Below are 16141 nucleotides of genomic sequence, written 5' to 3' on the forward strand. Positions count from 1 at the left end.
GAGCACTGCATGGGACAGATAGAATTGAGATTATCAAGAGTAAGGGGGAATTCAAAATAGTCAATGTTAAACAAAGTCTTAATTTTGTCTCTCAAAATTTTAAAATCTTAATTTAGGGTGGGTGGGTGTGTTTAAGGCACTGGACACTATTGGTTATTGCTCAAAATAGTTGTTAGCATAAAAACACACTTGGTAACAAGCAATGGAGATAAACTTCTTTGATGTTTTTTCATACTATCCCCTGCTGTCACAGTGTACGTCTTGTATCCATGAAGGATCAGAAGAGTTTGTCTACCGTCCTGCCTCCTCCGTCAATCTCTCCTTTACAGCAGGTCCTTGGGGTCACATACAATAGAGAGTGCAGTATGGTGTACCTACTCATCAGTGAAGAGGAAATATGGGTTTATACTATGAGGTATGTACATGGTGTTGGAAGCTTTGCATGGTTTGAAGAATAAGAAGTAATTGTAAATACTGAATAGTAAACTTTGCGGGTACAACCATGGATAATATTTCTTTTGTGGGGGTGTTGGCTCTGAAAAGAGCCGGTGTGGTCTCGACCTTTCATTCCCCTTGAAGACTAGCTGAGTATACTGTTTGAAACGTCGAGACCACACCGGCTCTTTTTGCCATACAGTAGATGTAATGAACATTGACCAATGAAAACACGTAGAAACGGACTTTATGCGTGTCACGTGATGATCTTTTTGCCATACAAGCGTATCACTTGGTGCAGTAAGCTGCGTCCACAGGCAACACACGGGTATCACTTGGTGCAGTAAGCTGCATCCACAGACAACACACGGGGCTGTGGAGCTCGGCATTCTCCGGCTTCTATTTCTATGAGTTCAAGTAACAGTTCACCACATTATAATTTCCAGAACGGACCCAGCTTGTCGGACTGCTGTATGGGACTTGAATCGTCTTCAGGATAAGATCAACACTAGAGGGCCTTCTGCATTAAGCAGGAATGGATCAGCCGGCGCCTCGACATCCCCAAGGTATGAAGAGTCTTTAAACCTACAAGGTGAACTTGTATACACTTTGAAAATAACGCTTCACTTACTGCTTGATCAATGGGGGACTTTTGGGTCGCTAGGTGGCAGCAGACTTACCAGGTCAATCCATTGTTCTGGTTTCCTCGTGCACTTATGGTATTAAGAGAAGGGGTTTGCCCTAGTGTTCCTTGTCTGATCAGACGGCATATTGCGCCACAGTTACTTGTAAACCATAACATTGTGATCTAAAGGAATACATGTGTAGGTCTCATACTTCAAAACGACGCTCCACGCACCTTGTAGGAATTAATACTGAGCGCTTTGATACAGCCCTTAGGGGGTGATAAAGCGCTATAATAATTATAAAATTAATATTAACTTTTTATATAGCGCTTTTTCACACCCGAAGGGTGTCCCAAAGCGCTTCAAATTATTACCCCTGGTCACTGGGCCTTAAACCATTCCTTACACCATCCAAGCTCCTTGTGTAGTATACAGCCTTGTGCTACAAAAACGCAACTCGGCTAAACCAATCACAGAACAGTGTCTGCCCTCTTAGGTACCCATACCCCTGGGTAGAGAGAAGCAAATGTATTGAAGTGTCTTGCTGGTACTATTAATGTACATGTAGGCACTTTGTCTTGATCATTTTCTGGCTTTTTTTTCTTGAAGACATCGGCCAGCTTCAAGAGGGCCCGCCTCTAGTCAGTTAGGGTATACCTTCCCCACCCACCGAGCGACTCTTCAAGGTAGAGGGCTCCACCAGACCACCTCACCTTGTACCTCCATTGCTACTGTCACCTCTCATGTCATGTACTGGGCTGAAGAGGGCTTTGTATGCCCCTTGAATGATAACTTCCTTGTGCTTGGCCTTAAGGTAAGGTGCATCTTGAATCTTCAATTGTTATACTCTCCTGAAAGCTTTAGTGATGTCTTGGAGAGGGTGGGTTGCAAAATCCATTGGTGGATATTGGGTCATTTTCTTACACAAAAGTATAGAATGGTAGTTTTTTTTTCGGGTGATTCGTTTCTGATGGAAAATCTGAAAAAATTCAATTTATTTACCTGTTTGGTTGAGACGTTTGTGGCATGGAGAAGGTACAGTCTTACAGAAACTCTTTCTACAAATTTTGTCTTAAAGCTCGTAGAGGCTGGCCTGCCGTAGGCGCTATACAAATATGTTTTTTAATGTTGTATTAAGCCCATATGTCTAAGGTACAGCTTATTGCGAGCTCTGCACTTAAAGTGCCCTGTAAAGTACTTTATTTAACAAGCTAAAATGCAGATTTCTTTGGTATGCATAGCCACGAAATGAGGCCCAGGGCTGCCAGCAACAGCAGTTTTATAACAATAATACTATAACTGTTTAAATTTTGTGCCACAGGATGGGCGTATTCTGTTTATGGATCCAATGCTGTTTGGCCATCGATATTGTGAATTACAAGCAAGCAAAGACTCAGTGAGTATCTATATGAACCAATAAGATTTGTTTATTTACTAATAATGATAATAAATAATGTTCAGTTCTTATATAGTGCTTTTTACAACGAAAGGGCGTCCCGAGTCGCCCCTCATTTGTGTACAGCTTTGCAGAGCTCTTTTGGAATCAATTGACCCATTTTAGACAGGTATTGCATCACCTTGATACCATGTTGCACCAGGATTCATTGAGCTAGTGCTTAAAGGCACTGGAGACGTTTTGGTAATTGTTAAAGACCAGTATTCTTACTTGGTGTATCCCTAGATATGCATAAAACAACAAATCTGTAAAAATTTGAACTCATTTGGTCATCAAAGTTGCAAGAAAATAATTATAGAAAAACCACCCTTGTTGCGCAAATTTGTGTGCCTTAAGATGTCGAAAACAGCTTTAGGCCTGAAGTCTTGTAATATTTGAGTGAGAAATTAACCCTTCAAAATAACTACGTTACTTTAGAGGGAGATGTTTCTCACAATGTTTTGCTACCATCAACAGCTCTCCATTGCTTGTTACCAAGTAAGTTTTTATGCTAACAATTACTTTGAGTAATTACCAATAGTGTCCAATGCATTTAAGCTTCACAAATATTATGATGGCCAGAATATGGTTACCAGCCAAAATATTGTGTCGAAAATACAATCTGTGGTGGCTAGTATCCTGCTCATTTTTGCTTAGCGGACAAAAAAAAAATCAAGAAATACAGTACTTCCATTCACCCCTTCTTTCCGTCTCTGCAGATCTTTGACATGGTATTTGATAAAGCACACAGCACCCTGATAGCCAAGAGCCACCTTAGAGATGATGACGTCTTTCAGTTCTGGTCACTCCCGGGTCTAGAGCTCCAACATTTGGTCGACGTTCCCAGGGATGTCACTGGCTACTCGAGACTAGTAAGAACAAACTTCAGTCATTCTTTTTAACAATAATAATTATAGCAATTGTTTATTTATCTTGACAATACGAGCACTGATATATTCCGTTTTTGAAAATGCCAGATAGCATCATCATGATCTTTAGTAAAAGGCACTATGTTTAGCAGCTGCTTTTTAAGTTAAAGGTTTTATACAGGATTTGTAGATGATAATATAGTTGACGACTATGTTAATGTTTTGTGTGATAAACCATATAATGTACATGAAATTTATATGTATTCATATTAATTGTCCAAACCAACGGCGAACAAACCGGCAGTGATAGGAATGGGAAATAACAAGCCTTCCTTGGTGTGAGTCGGGAGAAAATAAAGATACAAGGCACAGTTTTCAGCACATTGTCCTTAATTTTGGTTGTCATCAGCTGTGATGTTTTCTTATGCTGATACAGTTTCTTTTAGGGAAATATTTCATCAAATTATTGTTTCTAGTATGAACTTCATAATCAGTAAGCTTTCATACTAAACAATGATGGTTTTTATCTATACCAATCCTTTATAAAAATGCTTTATATGTATACAATTTTCAGCTGCTTAAAAATTTAATTAAATTTGTTACTCATTCTATTTTTTGTATATTTCAATGCAGGGTTCTGTCTTTCTCACGGGTCATTCAGATGGAAGCCTGATCTTGCACCATTTAAAACCAGTTACGAGCTCAATGGTCTATTCCATTCCTGATGAGGGGGTGGTGGTGAAAGATAGACAGAGGGACCACGTTGCACCAATTGTTGCAGTCGACTCTTGTTGTGGCCTTCAGATCTTCGTGTCCTGCAGGTAGGAAAAAAACAAGCAAAATTTGTTTCAGTTATTCCCTGAATTGAACACAAAAACAGGGTTTAGTCTTCAAGAAAGACTCGGCTAGGGTTGAAACCTCGGGGCCCAATTTCATAAAGCTGTTTACCGGTAAGCAGATTTCCTGTTACGTTTAATAAGAGACCTCAGCTGAGGTCTCAAATTCAAGGCATCTGAAAGCATACAACTGGCCCGCGCCAAGGGTGTTTTTTCCATTCTCTCGCAACTTCAACGACCAATTGAGCTCAAATTTTCACAGGTTTGTTATTCTATGCATATGTTGAGATGCATCAAGTGAGAATACTGTAGTCTTTGACAACTACCAAAGGTGTCCAGTGCCTTTAAGGGGATGTTGCTTTTGTTTCAAACATCAAGGAATAAACCACAAGGGAACTGACTGGGTAAATTTAGAATAATTATAAGCTCAGAAAATTGACTAGATTGGGACAATATTTCTCTGTTGTATTTAATTTGTTTCTGATTTGTAGTCATTTTAAGTTTATGTCCCTTTTGATTATTACAAACATATATAAGTTCGCAGGACTGGAATTATATACGCCACGGAGGCCATGGTCTCTATTGCCCCGGTTCTTGGCCTTGTTGCCCCATCAAAAGTTTCCCATTGACTTTAAGATTTTCCAATGGAAGTGCCCTTTGCAAAATGAAAATGACCTTTTCCTTTTAAGAATGGAATTCCAGGCTTGAGAGTCGCCGATTTGTCTTTGTATATTAATGTTTCTATTCTACATACATGTAGTTCTGATGGTGCAGTGAAGGTATGGGATACAGAGAAGTCCCTTATGACTGAGATTGCTCTGGAAGAACCAATAAGTGCCGCTAGATTCATCAACTCAAAGGGAGACCTGATGTTGGGATACATGAATCATCTCTTTTTTATCACTCATACGAAAGGTAAGCTATAGATCCATTTTTTGGTAAATTGTATTTTTAATTTGAAAGTAATATGCTGCTATTGTGTTGATGTTGTTTTAAAGACAGCATTTTCCTAACCCTGTTAGAAATCAATTTTGTTTTGTGCAGCGATCTACAGTATGCTAGCCCGAATGCATAAAAAGCACTACTGACAGAATACTACTCATAATATCGAAGTCTTATATAGCGCACGTATCTACCAACAAGGTACTCAAGGCGCTGAGTATATACAAACTTTCAGAAAGTTAGGTTATTGAAGTGATGAATTCTGAGACCCAAATTATGTAGCACCTTATAATTATTACCCCTTGTCACTGGGACATATTTTTCATTCCTTAAACCATCTCAGCTCCCTTGAGAGTATACAGCCAGTGCTGCGAGTTACCGCGCTCCAAGCTAATCATTCACATAAACCATCTGTACCCGCGAAGGTACCCATTTATACCCCTGGGTAAAGAGAAGCAACTATAGTGAAGTGTCTTGCTCAAGGACACAAGTGTCACGACCATGATTCGAACCCACATCCCGATGAATTAACCACCAGAGCTTGAGTCCAATGCTCTTATCCGCTCAGCCACGACACCCCATAAACCTTGTTCAACCCTGTTGAAATAAAGCAGCAGCAATGTGAATGTTTGGATGGTTTTTCGTTTCATTGCAGTTTTACCGACTTCAGCCAAGACCCAGTTCCCTGAAGAAAACTTTGAAACAGGCAAGTAAAAAGTCAATGAGGGAGAACACTTATATGGTTGTATAGTAACAGTGTATTTTTCAATAATAACTATAATAGTGGCTTATTATATGGCGCTTATCATGAGTGACGCTCAAGGTGCTTCAAAATTTAATATTTTGCTGCAAGGTATGTGGGAATACGTTTGAATTATGAGACCTACTCCTTTTGACCTACTCCTAGCACCATGTAATGTTTTACAAGGTGCTGTGGCACAATATGTTCCAATCAAGCCAGGAACATCGGGGTGAACTCCTTCTCTTTTTAATAAGTGCACTGGGTTCTTTTATGCGCATTACACAACACACGGGACCAATGGCTTTAGGTCCCATGCGAAGGATGAAGCATCATAGTTAATTTTCATTCACATTGGCCCGTCCTTATGAGAAACATTTCAATCGAACTTATCTGCGGCAAAGTCTTCATGTCATCATAAACCACCAACACAGAGCTGATGCTTCCCGGAGGTACATGTAATTGCCCAAATGCCCTAGTCATTGCCTTGGTGCCCCTTGCAATGTTCCTGCTCATTAAGGTTCATTTTCTTCATTAAGGTTGAATTTTACGGGCCATTCAGAATGGAGAATATGATTTTATTTTTTTTTTCATTTCATGCTATTTCTTTCAAATATGAAAGCCTACCAATAAATGATCTATCAGAGAGTTGCTCTGTTTGTGTTCAAAGTATTTATCAGGATTCTTATATGTTAGCTTTTATAAAGACTTAGATTGTCACAAGTTTTGTAAACAAATTAAAAGACGCCTAAACTGCCATTTTAAACTTTGCATGGTGGAGAATGCAATCTAGTAAGGTAACACCATAAACATTTTAAAGAGATATTTAAAAATATCTCTTGTGAGTTGTGGTGGCTCTGAAGACAAACAGAAGTTTAAACAACTTGACGTTTCGATCAGTATGCTCTAATCGTCTTCAGGAGATAATATGAAAGATGATATCACGGTGGTTGTCTGTCTTTGGTTTTTGTTTGTTTTAGAATCTGAGATTTATGAGGATCCAGCAGTGCGCTATGAAGGAGCCGCGGCTAACCCAGACCCTCTGGACATGGAGGGATATTTGGTATGTCAACTTTTCTATTATGAACTTCATCAACAGTAAGCTTTTGTACTCAGATTTACGAGTTGTGTTTTCTATCCTTACCAGCACTGTAAAATATCAAAGTTTCTTATTTTCTTCTGTTCTGAAAGGTTCCTTTTAATTTGGATTATAATGAGAGATTCCGAGGAGGTCGATCATCGCTGACTGCTTCCAATGCCTCGTCTGACAAGGTAAATGTATACACTCCATTATACACTCCATTTTGTGGCATGTCGTGGCCCAGCGGTTAAGAGCATCGGACTCGAGCTATGGTATTTCTGATCAGCAGAGTGTGGGTTTGAGTCCCAGTCGTGACACCTGTGTCCTTGAGCAAGACACTTAACCATGATGCTTTATCCTTTGTGTAACGCCCCCCCCCCCCCCAAAAAAAAAAAAAAAAAAAAAAAAAAAAACCTTGACTAAAAGAGAAGGAGTTCCTGGTTTGATTGGCACCATATTGTGCCTGTGTAAGCATAATTAAGTTACATGCCTGTGTAAGCATAATTAAGTTACATGCCTGTGTAAGCATAATTAAGTTACATGCCTGTGTTATGATTGTGTATAGTACTTACACTTCTAGATGTTTAATTTGCATCAGGGATAAAGAATATTAATTTTGGTTTTAACCTTACACCGATGTGTGTTAGCTTTGTATAGAATGCCTAGTAATGTGGAATATGCACACGCAAAAGCCAAAATTCCATGCTAACCCTTGAAATACAGGGGCCAATGCTTACGGTAAGCAGTGCTAAGAAATTGGGCCCTGATGGTTAAACTGACCAATATACATTTTCTTCTATTTGTATCCAGTCTGATGAGGAAGATTCTGATGGTGATTTCTCTATGGCTCCTACTGAGATGTACATATCCCCAAGCATTACCCCAAGACGTCTCTCAACTGTTGACCTCTTGACCTCTGGGAAAGATGTCAGCAAGGAGGAAATCAGGAGCAAAGTTCAAGGTCATTTGCAATGCCTCTTTTTCATTAATATGTGCATTTTTGATTTGCCACAGTTTGGAACCTTATCAAGCCTGCCCCCCTCCCAATTTAAGTTACATGCCTGTGTTATGATTGTGTGTAGTACTTATACTTCTAGATGTTAAATTTGCATCGGGGTAAAGAATATTAATTTTTGTTTTTACCTTACGCCAATAAGTGATAGCACTGTATACTCAGTACTTTCCTGAACTCCGTGAAAAAAATCACTTGCATAATTCTCGGGTGGGGTTTGAACCCACGACTTTTGCAATTTTAGAGCAGTGTCTTCCAACTAGACCACCGGGACTGCTCAGTAGCTAGAGGCAGTTAGAATATATTAGCAGCTGGTACCACAATGATATAATGTATCTTAAATTTGCATCGGGGATAAAGAATATTCATTTTGGTTTTAACCTTACATCGATGTGTGTTAGCACTGTTATACTTTGTGCTTGTACTTCTTTTTTATAATTCAATGCTGGATCAGAATTAGTCATTTTCTGAACTTGGCATAACTTAACTTTCTTTCTTTTTGCTACAGCTCTGTCTTTAATCAAAAAGCGTCGGAGTAGATCCAGCAAGTTGAATCTTATTCAGAGAGACGATGTTCCACTGGACTTTGATATGCCTCAGTTTGGGACGTCACCAGGCCCGTCACCTACCCCATCACCACCTTCATCCCGCAGTGAATATGACGTCTCAGAGGTATCAATCGTACAACATTTCTTCTTGTTTTATGTACAAGCTGTCATACAGAGTACAACTAAGGAATGTTTTCTTTAAGGGAGAAATTAATTTTGGAAAAATGTTTGATAGCCTATATTTACCAAGTCGAGCTGTGTAGCCAACAAACAGTATAGACAGTCGTGACATTTTTGTCCTTAAGCAAGACACTTGACCATTGCCTTGCCCTGCGGATGGGACGTAAAGCCGTTGGTCCCATGTGTTGTGTAACGCATGTAAAAGAACCCAGTGCACTTATCGAAAAGAGAAGGGGTTCGTCCCGGTGTTCCTGGGATGGGGTGCTTAATGTGCCGTAGCACCTTGTAAACCCTTGTAAGGGGGCTAACTAATTGGGTCTCAAAATTCATCATTGCAATAACCTATCTTTCTGAAAGTTTGTATATACTCAGTGCCTTGAGTACCTTGTTTGGTAGATACGTGCGCTATATAAGACTTTGATATTATTGTAGTTAGTCGTGGCCGAGCAATCTAGTTGACCGTAGCCAAGCTCTGGTGCTATCAGCAGCAGAGTGTGGGTTTGATATGCAGTCAACTCAGACTTTATTTGTATCGTGTGCAATTCTTCATCTCCTCCTTACCCTTTCTATGCTGTGTTGACAGGATGAGAGTGAGGCTGAAGACGAATCTGATGAGGATGCAGAAGCTATGGAGGAGGAGGCAGACGTCAAACTAACCAACAAGATATCACGTAAGACGATTCAAAACAAAGAACTTAAAGGGAAGATATACATTTGGTAATCACTCTTAAAATAATGGGAAACAAAACTATTTTGGTTAGAAGTACAGCAGCTTTCAATAGTGTGAAGCATTTTTTATTGCACTTTGAAGTGATGTGGATATGGAAGAGAAAACATTTTTTATCCCCAAAACTTTGAATCTGGAAAACGTTACAGTCAGATGCCTTTTTTCAGATTGTATATTCCAATTATGGATAATACTTTCTGTATGGACATAATTGCTCCGGATGTTCGTTGAAAGCTCTGACCACCTTTTGAAAAAACTTTTACGAGTTTATTTTATTGTATATATCTATATTTAGGATTAAAATAACCAAATGAACCCCCAAACCCAAAGGTATACTTTACCTAAAAACATTAGTTGTTATTTTTGTTCAACCTTTCACTGATGTGGGCGATAAACCCCCAGATCTTTCTCTCACTTGAGATTTGAACCCATGACACCCACTATTTGCGAACAGATGTTACACCACTAGACATCATTCCATGCGTAGAAAAATCTACTACATGTAGTTGCTCTCTAATAATGTTTTTCTTCAACCAAAACAGTCTTGGAAATGCAAGAGTTGCAGAAGAAGGAATCCAAGGAGATTAAAGCTGGGGTGATCCGTCTTTCTGACCTGAAACAACCCGACGAGGAAGTGTCTAAGTACAGCATGTCTAAGATGAAGATTGACGCTAAGTCACTGCTGAAGAGGGTACCAGTGACTATACCCAAGCCATTGAAGCTTGACAGGACTTCCCAGGTAATCCAGTTTCGGGGGATGCAATTTTATTAAGTTTTTAAATCGCTTTTAATGTTTTAAGTTTGTTATGTCTCCAGTCAAGATGTTTGTTGGGGGGGGGGGGGGGGGGTTATGATGCGGGGTTGTGTACTGTGTTCTTGCCAATTCATATGTTGTACTACCCAGGTGAAAATTCCAGTTGAAACCAGTTCAACTGGTGTTAACGGGTCCAGTTGGACTGGGAATTGGTAACTGGATTGAACTGGTTTCTGATTGACGCCACAATAATTACCAGTTGGCAACTACACTACTGGTTTCAACTGGTTTGTTTTTTGCAACCAGTTGAGCTACCAGTTGAATCCAACATGTACCAGTTAGACACTAGTTGAAACCAGTTGAAACAAGTTGAAACAAGTTGACTGTTCGACTGGCTTTGACATGGGGCACTTTTTAAAATTTATTTATCTATTTATTTATTTATTTCACTTCTCTGGAATAAAAAGTACAATATTGCACATTAATTACGTTAAAAACATTGAAATACTATTGTATAAAATAGACCATCAACAAAATGAAACCTGTATGCAACTTGTATTTCTATCAATGTGACTTGTACCCTTCTTGTATTCTTTCAAGCCCCTCATGGCAACAGTTGCGGAAATTAAGAGCACACAAGACAATTTGCAGGTAACTTTTAGAGAGGTCATTTCATCAAACGATTATAAACAATGGAAACATCAAGTAATGAGTAAAACAATAATGAGATATTCCCCACAACAGAAAGAAATTGCGAGGATGGTTTATGGTTTATATTAAAGTAGTTGCCACGGCAACCTGATTTTTCATTTTATTACAATAGATGGATTGCACATTGACCACCATTTTTGATGTAAAACAATGGAACACTCTTGTTGCACAAATTTGTGTGCTTTCATGTGCCTGAAAAAGGCTTCAGGCCTGTATTGAATGAGAATTTACCTCTTTCTCAAAAGCTATGTTACTTCAGAAGGAGCCATTTCTCAAAATACTTTATACTATTAACAGCTCTACATTACATAGGATTCGAACTGCCTCTAGCTACCGGGCAATCTCGATAGTCTATTTGGTAAGACACTACTCTAGAATTGCAAGGGTCGTGGGTTCGAATCCCACCCGAGTAATATGCCTGTGAGATTTTTTCACAGGACTCGGGGAAGTACTGAGTTTATACATAGGTGTATGGGTAAAAACCAAAATTAATAGCTCTCCATTACTCGTTCACTAAGTAAGTTTTTATGCCAAGATTTATTTTGAGTAATTACCAATAGTGTCCAGTGCCTTTAACAAGGTTTTTGTTATCGCTCACTAGAAATCCTCAGGCCAACCTCGCATGAAAACGCCCATTAAGAAGAAGGCCAAGAAAGGGGAGAGAGTACGTGTTGGTGACAGGGCTGCTGCTGCTGCTGCTGCTGCTGCTGCTGCTAAGGCCAAGATGTCTGCTGCTGAACGTCCAGCTGAGGTTTCTGCTACATCTCTAGGCCAAGTTGAACCATCGAAGACATCAGCTTCCAAACTGACTGTATCTGTTGACGGTGGTGTTACATCAAAGGTAATAATAACTACCATGTGATTAAAAGTGTTGATACCTTTTGTAGAATAGTTTTTAAGTCAAGAAATGAATCCCACTTACTGTGAATGATTATGTATGTTCAACTGCCCTGATTACCTAGATACATGCTCTATATAGGACTATCTATTACTATTATTCTAATATCTCTAAACCCGGTCGTGACATTTGTGTCCCTGAGCAAGACACTTGACTATAATTACTTTTCTCCACCCAGGGGTAAAATGGGGAACCTGTGAGGGCAGAGATGGTTCTTGTAATTGTTTTAGCCAAATAGTGCATATTTGTTGCTCAGACTGTACACTCCCCAGGGAGGGTTTAAAAGGAATGAATCAAGGCCCAGTGACCAGGGTAATACTGTTGGAAGCACTTTGAGACGCCCTTCGGATGTAAAAAGCGCTTTATAAAAACTGGTTATTATTGTTATTATTATCTCCTCAAGCAGTTTATTCATTTACAACATTTATTCTTCTTTTATAGAGGAGTGTCGTGTCTTCAACATCTTCAGCTTCCACACCCAGTCCCCAAACATCTGATCCGTCCATAAAGTCCAAACCAAACGTTGCCGTCCCTGCTCTTCCAGTAGTCCAGAAGGACTCCAAGTCGTCGTCTAGCGAGAAGAAACCAGCGAAGCCTGGAGAGAAACAAACAAAGCAAAAAGTAACGGGGAAAGGCAGCAAGAAGTCCATTCTGGATGATTGGAAGAAACCCAAGGCTCCTCAGTCAGCTACCTCAGAGGTGAGAGATAACAGTCAAGCTTTTGTCAGTAATATTAAGTAATACACCACGAGGGAAACTGACAGGGGACATTTTTTACTAGATTTGGGTCGAAGAAAGAAATATCGGCTAGAGCTGGATTTTAATCTGTGAATTTCAGATTTATGTACCAACTCTCTACCAAAATTACATTACAACCTTGGGACCAAGTCCCAGCTTTTTCATTGTTTTTTGTTCTTTTTTGAGTGGCTGAATAAGATGTTCACTTAATATACTTGCAAAATACTTCCTACTTCAAAATTGTACAGACAAACAATCTTACCCAGGTCTTACCCTCTGATAAATAAGTGGAGCCACCTGGTCTTTGCAGCAGGCGTCTAGATGTCTTGCTGTGACAGCCTTTATTAAGGTCTAAGGTTAACAACACCCCTCCCCCTGCCAATTTTGTTTTTTGGTTTACAGTCAGTAATGATAGGAACATTCCTACATTTGTGTAATTCATGGATTATTCCTCTCTTAAAAATAAGTGAAAGACTTTATACAGCAAACAGTCACATTGCGCATACTTTATACATGTACACAGACCCAGGCCGATGCCTCGGATGAGGAGGCTATGCGAGCTGTTTCTGCAGGGACAAGAGACAGTGAGAGACCCGTGTCCTCTACCCATGGTGCTGACGTAGCCACAGATATAGGAGAAGGTAACTATTTAAATTTTAAGTGATTTTTATGCTTGTTGTTGTTGGTGTTGTATTTCCACATTTTCAGCGGTTTTCATGTTGTCAAATTTATTGACTTATTATTGCATGTGTAATTCAGATGGTGGCTGCGATTTATAAATCCAGAATTAGTTACGAAAGAATTAACCTATGTGGTCTAATAGATATTATTTGGTTTTAACCATACAATGTGTGTAAAGCACTGTATAGGCTAGTGTATACTTTCTGTGAAAAAAAAATTCACAGGTACATCTTGGGTGGGATTACAAGAATATCAAAGTCTTATATAGCGCACGTACTACCAAACAAGGTACTCAAGGCGCTAAGTATATTCAAACTTCCAGAAAGGTAGGTTATTCCAGCGATGAATTCTGAAACCCAATAATTTAGCACCAAGGGTTTACAAGGTGCTACGGTACGGTGCATACAGCAGCCACAGCCAGGAACCGCGGGGCGAACCCCTTCTTTTTTTCACTAAGTGTACTGGGTTCTTTTACATGCGTTACACAACACACGGGACCAACGCCTTTACATCCCATCCGAAGGACGAAGCATGGTTACAAAATAGAAACACCACTTACATACAGTTGTAGAGCATCGCCACGTTAATTCTGAGGTGCAGGTTCACATCTCGCTCTATTCATATTTTCCTTGCTCAACCCCAAATTTTGTTTTCTTGGGATGCAAACTAAAGTTTAACAGAAAAGCCTGGCAGCCGTATTATTATGCATGTTCTAGTTAAAATTTATTTTACATATATTATTTTGTTGGCATGAGATGTGATGTTTGCATGTTTATTTGCTGCTATAGATACTTTTTCACGTGTCGACCTATCCCTAGCAACTGGTTTAAATCCCTTCAGAAAAATCATTGTAAAATAAAAATCAAAGATCACACAGCCACACAGTTTTCGGAATGGGAAAAAGATTCAAAAGATACAAAATGATTGTGCACATAATATGATCAAATTATTACTAAAATAAATGGTGCATGAAAGGGATAATGTTTATCAACTTACTATATTGGATTACTCGGAGTTGAAGCCCATTTTCTGCCACTATGGTACCTGTGGGTGATGCCATTTTCTCTGTTTTTAACTTGGATTTAAGTTGGTTTCAAAACTGAGATTATTGCATGGTTAAGGAGCAGCGTACACAAACGCATGATTAAAGCGGAAACTTGTGTTCAAGCAAGTCATGGTACCAGACATTATTTAAATCTAGCTCTAAATGGCAATTTGCCCATCAGTAATGTTTTGTTTGTTTTGGTTTTTGGCATGCTCATTTTGCCTGTTCCGCTCTCTGCATGGCTCATGCACTAACCCACAACCCGCTTCATATCCCCCTTCCTCCAAACAAACCCACCCCAGGCATCACCGCTATGTACAAAGCTGCATCACGAATGGCTATAGCTAACAAGTACAACCCTCTGAGAGCAAAAAGCCCTGGGGCAACAACAACAACCCCCTCCCATACAGATCGTGGGGCAGAGAGTGACGATAACCCCCAGCAGCTAACCTCAGACGATCCTGGTGACGATGGGGTCATGAGAGACTCAGATTCCTCTCCTATGTCGAGGCCAAACAGCAGCCCGTTTGACAGCAGGTTGCAGTCTGCGAGCTCTTATCATTCCACTCACAGCCAGAGAGACAGAGACTCTGTGACCCCAAATCAGAGTAGTGGGCGACGGTCTCAGGCGAACAGCCCATATGACATCAGTGGAAACGATCAGGTAAGAAGAACCATGTCTTGTATTTTAGAAGAAAACTTTTTTGGAAGTGATTAATTTTTTTTCCAAGGAGAGTGGCTATCCAGGTTTTGTCTGATTTAAATCCAACCTAGAGTATCCATTCTAGGGGTTAGGCACGCAGGTTGGCGCATTCGGATACAATTGTCCCTTGCCTCAAGTGTATCTTTTGCTGGTCGATTAATAGTAGGATGTCATGGCCAGCATCAAATTCAAGTTCTGGTGGTTTAGTCATCGGAGTGTGGGTTGGAATCCCAGTCATGGCACTTGTGTCTTTGAGCAAGATACTTTACTGTTATTGCTTCACTTCACTTCAGGGGTATAAATGGGTACCGGGGCTGGAAGAGGTTGATATTGTGTATAAAAAAAACACTAGCACCATATGGCAGATCAGGGCTGTGAAAGATTAAAGGAATGTTATTGGCCCAATGACCAGGGCACTAAATGTAAAGCGCATTGAGTTGTTATTGTGAAACGCGCTATACAAGAACTAGTTATTATTATTAGAAGATACTCTGTTTAATTATTGTACCACAAGCAGTGCTTTGAACACCACTTATATATATTGTTTTTAAGCATAGTGCTTGTGAGAATTGTTCATACACTCGTCATTTGTATTTCAAGGAAGGAGCTCTGTGATACAGCACCTTCTTACTGCTGCTGCCTTTTAGTTTCGGATAAATTTCTTCTGTGATTATTTTTCATTATTTTATAAACAACTTTCAGGGAATAATCGTGGATACCCCTTCAAGGTATCAGTCCCACACACCTCAAAGTGTGGTAACCCCATCACCCAAACCCACCGGCACCCCACTGCATCGACCATCAAAGCCTAGCATGTCCCTCCCTCCACGGCCGACCAGACCTGTAGATAGAGACCGCGCCTGCAGGGAGACCAGAGGTGAGGAGAGACAGCGAGAGAATGAGATTCACATCCCTACAGCGGTGGCTGATGATAAGATTCCATTCAGTACAGAGATGGAGGGAAGGCTCGCTAGACCTAACACTGCAGAAGGTAAGAATCTATGTCAACTTGAAGGCACTGGCCAGTTCGGTAATTGTCAAAGACCAGTATTCTCACTTGGTGTATCCACGCATATGTATTAAATAAAAAATCAAAATTTTGACTCAATTGGTAATCAAAGTTGTAAGAGAATAATAATAAAAAATAATAATCTTGTTGCACAAATTTTGTGTGCTTTCAG

General features: G+C 39.8%; 1 protein-coding gene across 1 annotated transcript in view; it reads left to right on the plus strand.

Annotated features, from left to right (window-relative positions):
- LOC117306885 overlaps positions 1 to 16141 on the plus strand; it is a 35738-nt gene that overhangs the window by 8058 nt on the left and 11539 nt on the right. Inside the window, exons 11-30 of the mRNA XM_033791450.1 lie at positions 254 to 415; positions 882 to 1001; positions 1671 to 1875; positions 2383 to 2457; positions 3216 to 3368; positions 3999 to 4186; positions 4962 to 5116; positions 5799 to 5849; positions 6863 to 6945; positions 7074 to 7154; positions 7774 to 7924; positions 8484 to 8647; positions 9287 to 9374; positions 9973 to 10169; positions 10785 to 10835; positions 11497 to 11736; positions 12235 to 12492; positions 13055 to 13172; positions 14560 to 14921; positions 15663 to 15951. Coding sequence (XP_033647341.1) covers positions 254 to 415; positions 882 to 1001; positions 1671 to 1875; positions 2383 to 2457; positions 3216 to 3368; positions 3999 to 4186; positions 4962 to 5116; positions 5799 to 5849; positions 6863 to 6945; positions 7074 to 7154; positions 7774 to 7924; positions 8484 to 8647; positions 9287 to 9374; positions 9973 to 10169; positions 10785 to 10835; positions 11497 to 11736; positions 12235 to 12492; positions 13055 to 13172; positions 14560 to 14921; positions 15663 to 15951 — 3191 coding nt within the window. The remainder of the gene's footprint in view (positions 1 to 253; positions 416 to 881; positions 1002 to 1670; positions 1876 to 2382; positions 2458 to 3215; positions 3369 to 3998; positions 4187 to 4961; positions 5117 to 5798; positions 5850 to 6862; positions 6946 to 7073; positions 7155 to 7773; positions 7925 to 8483; positions 8648 to 9286; positions 9375 to 9972; positions 10170 to 10784; positions 10836 to 11496; positions 11737 to 12234; positions 12493 to 13054; positions 13173 to 14559; positions 14922 to 15662; positions 15952 to 16141) is intronic.

Source organism: Asterias rubens, chromosome 2 (genome assembly GCF_902459465.1).
Source record: "Asterias rubens chromosome 2, eAstRub1.3, whole genome shotgun sequence".
Taxonomy (NCBI): domain Eukaryota; kingdom Metazoa; phylum Echinodermata; class Asteroidea; order Forcipulatida; family Asteriidae; genus Asterias; species Asterias rubens.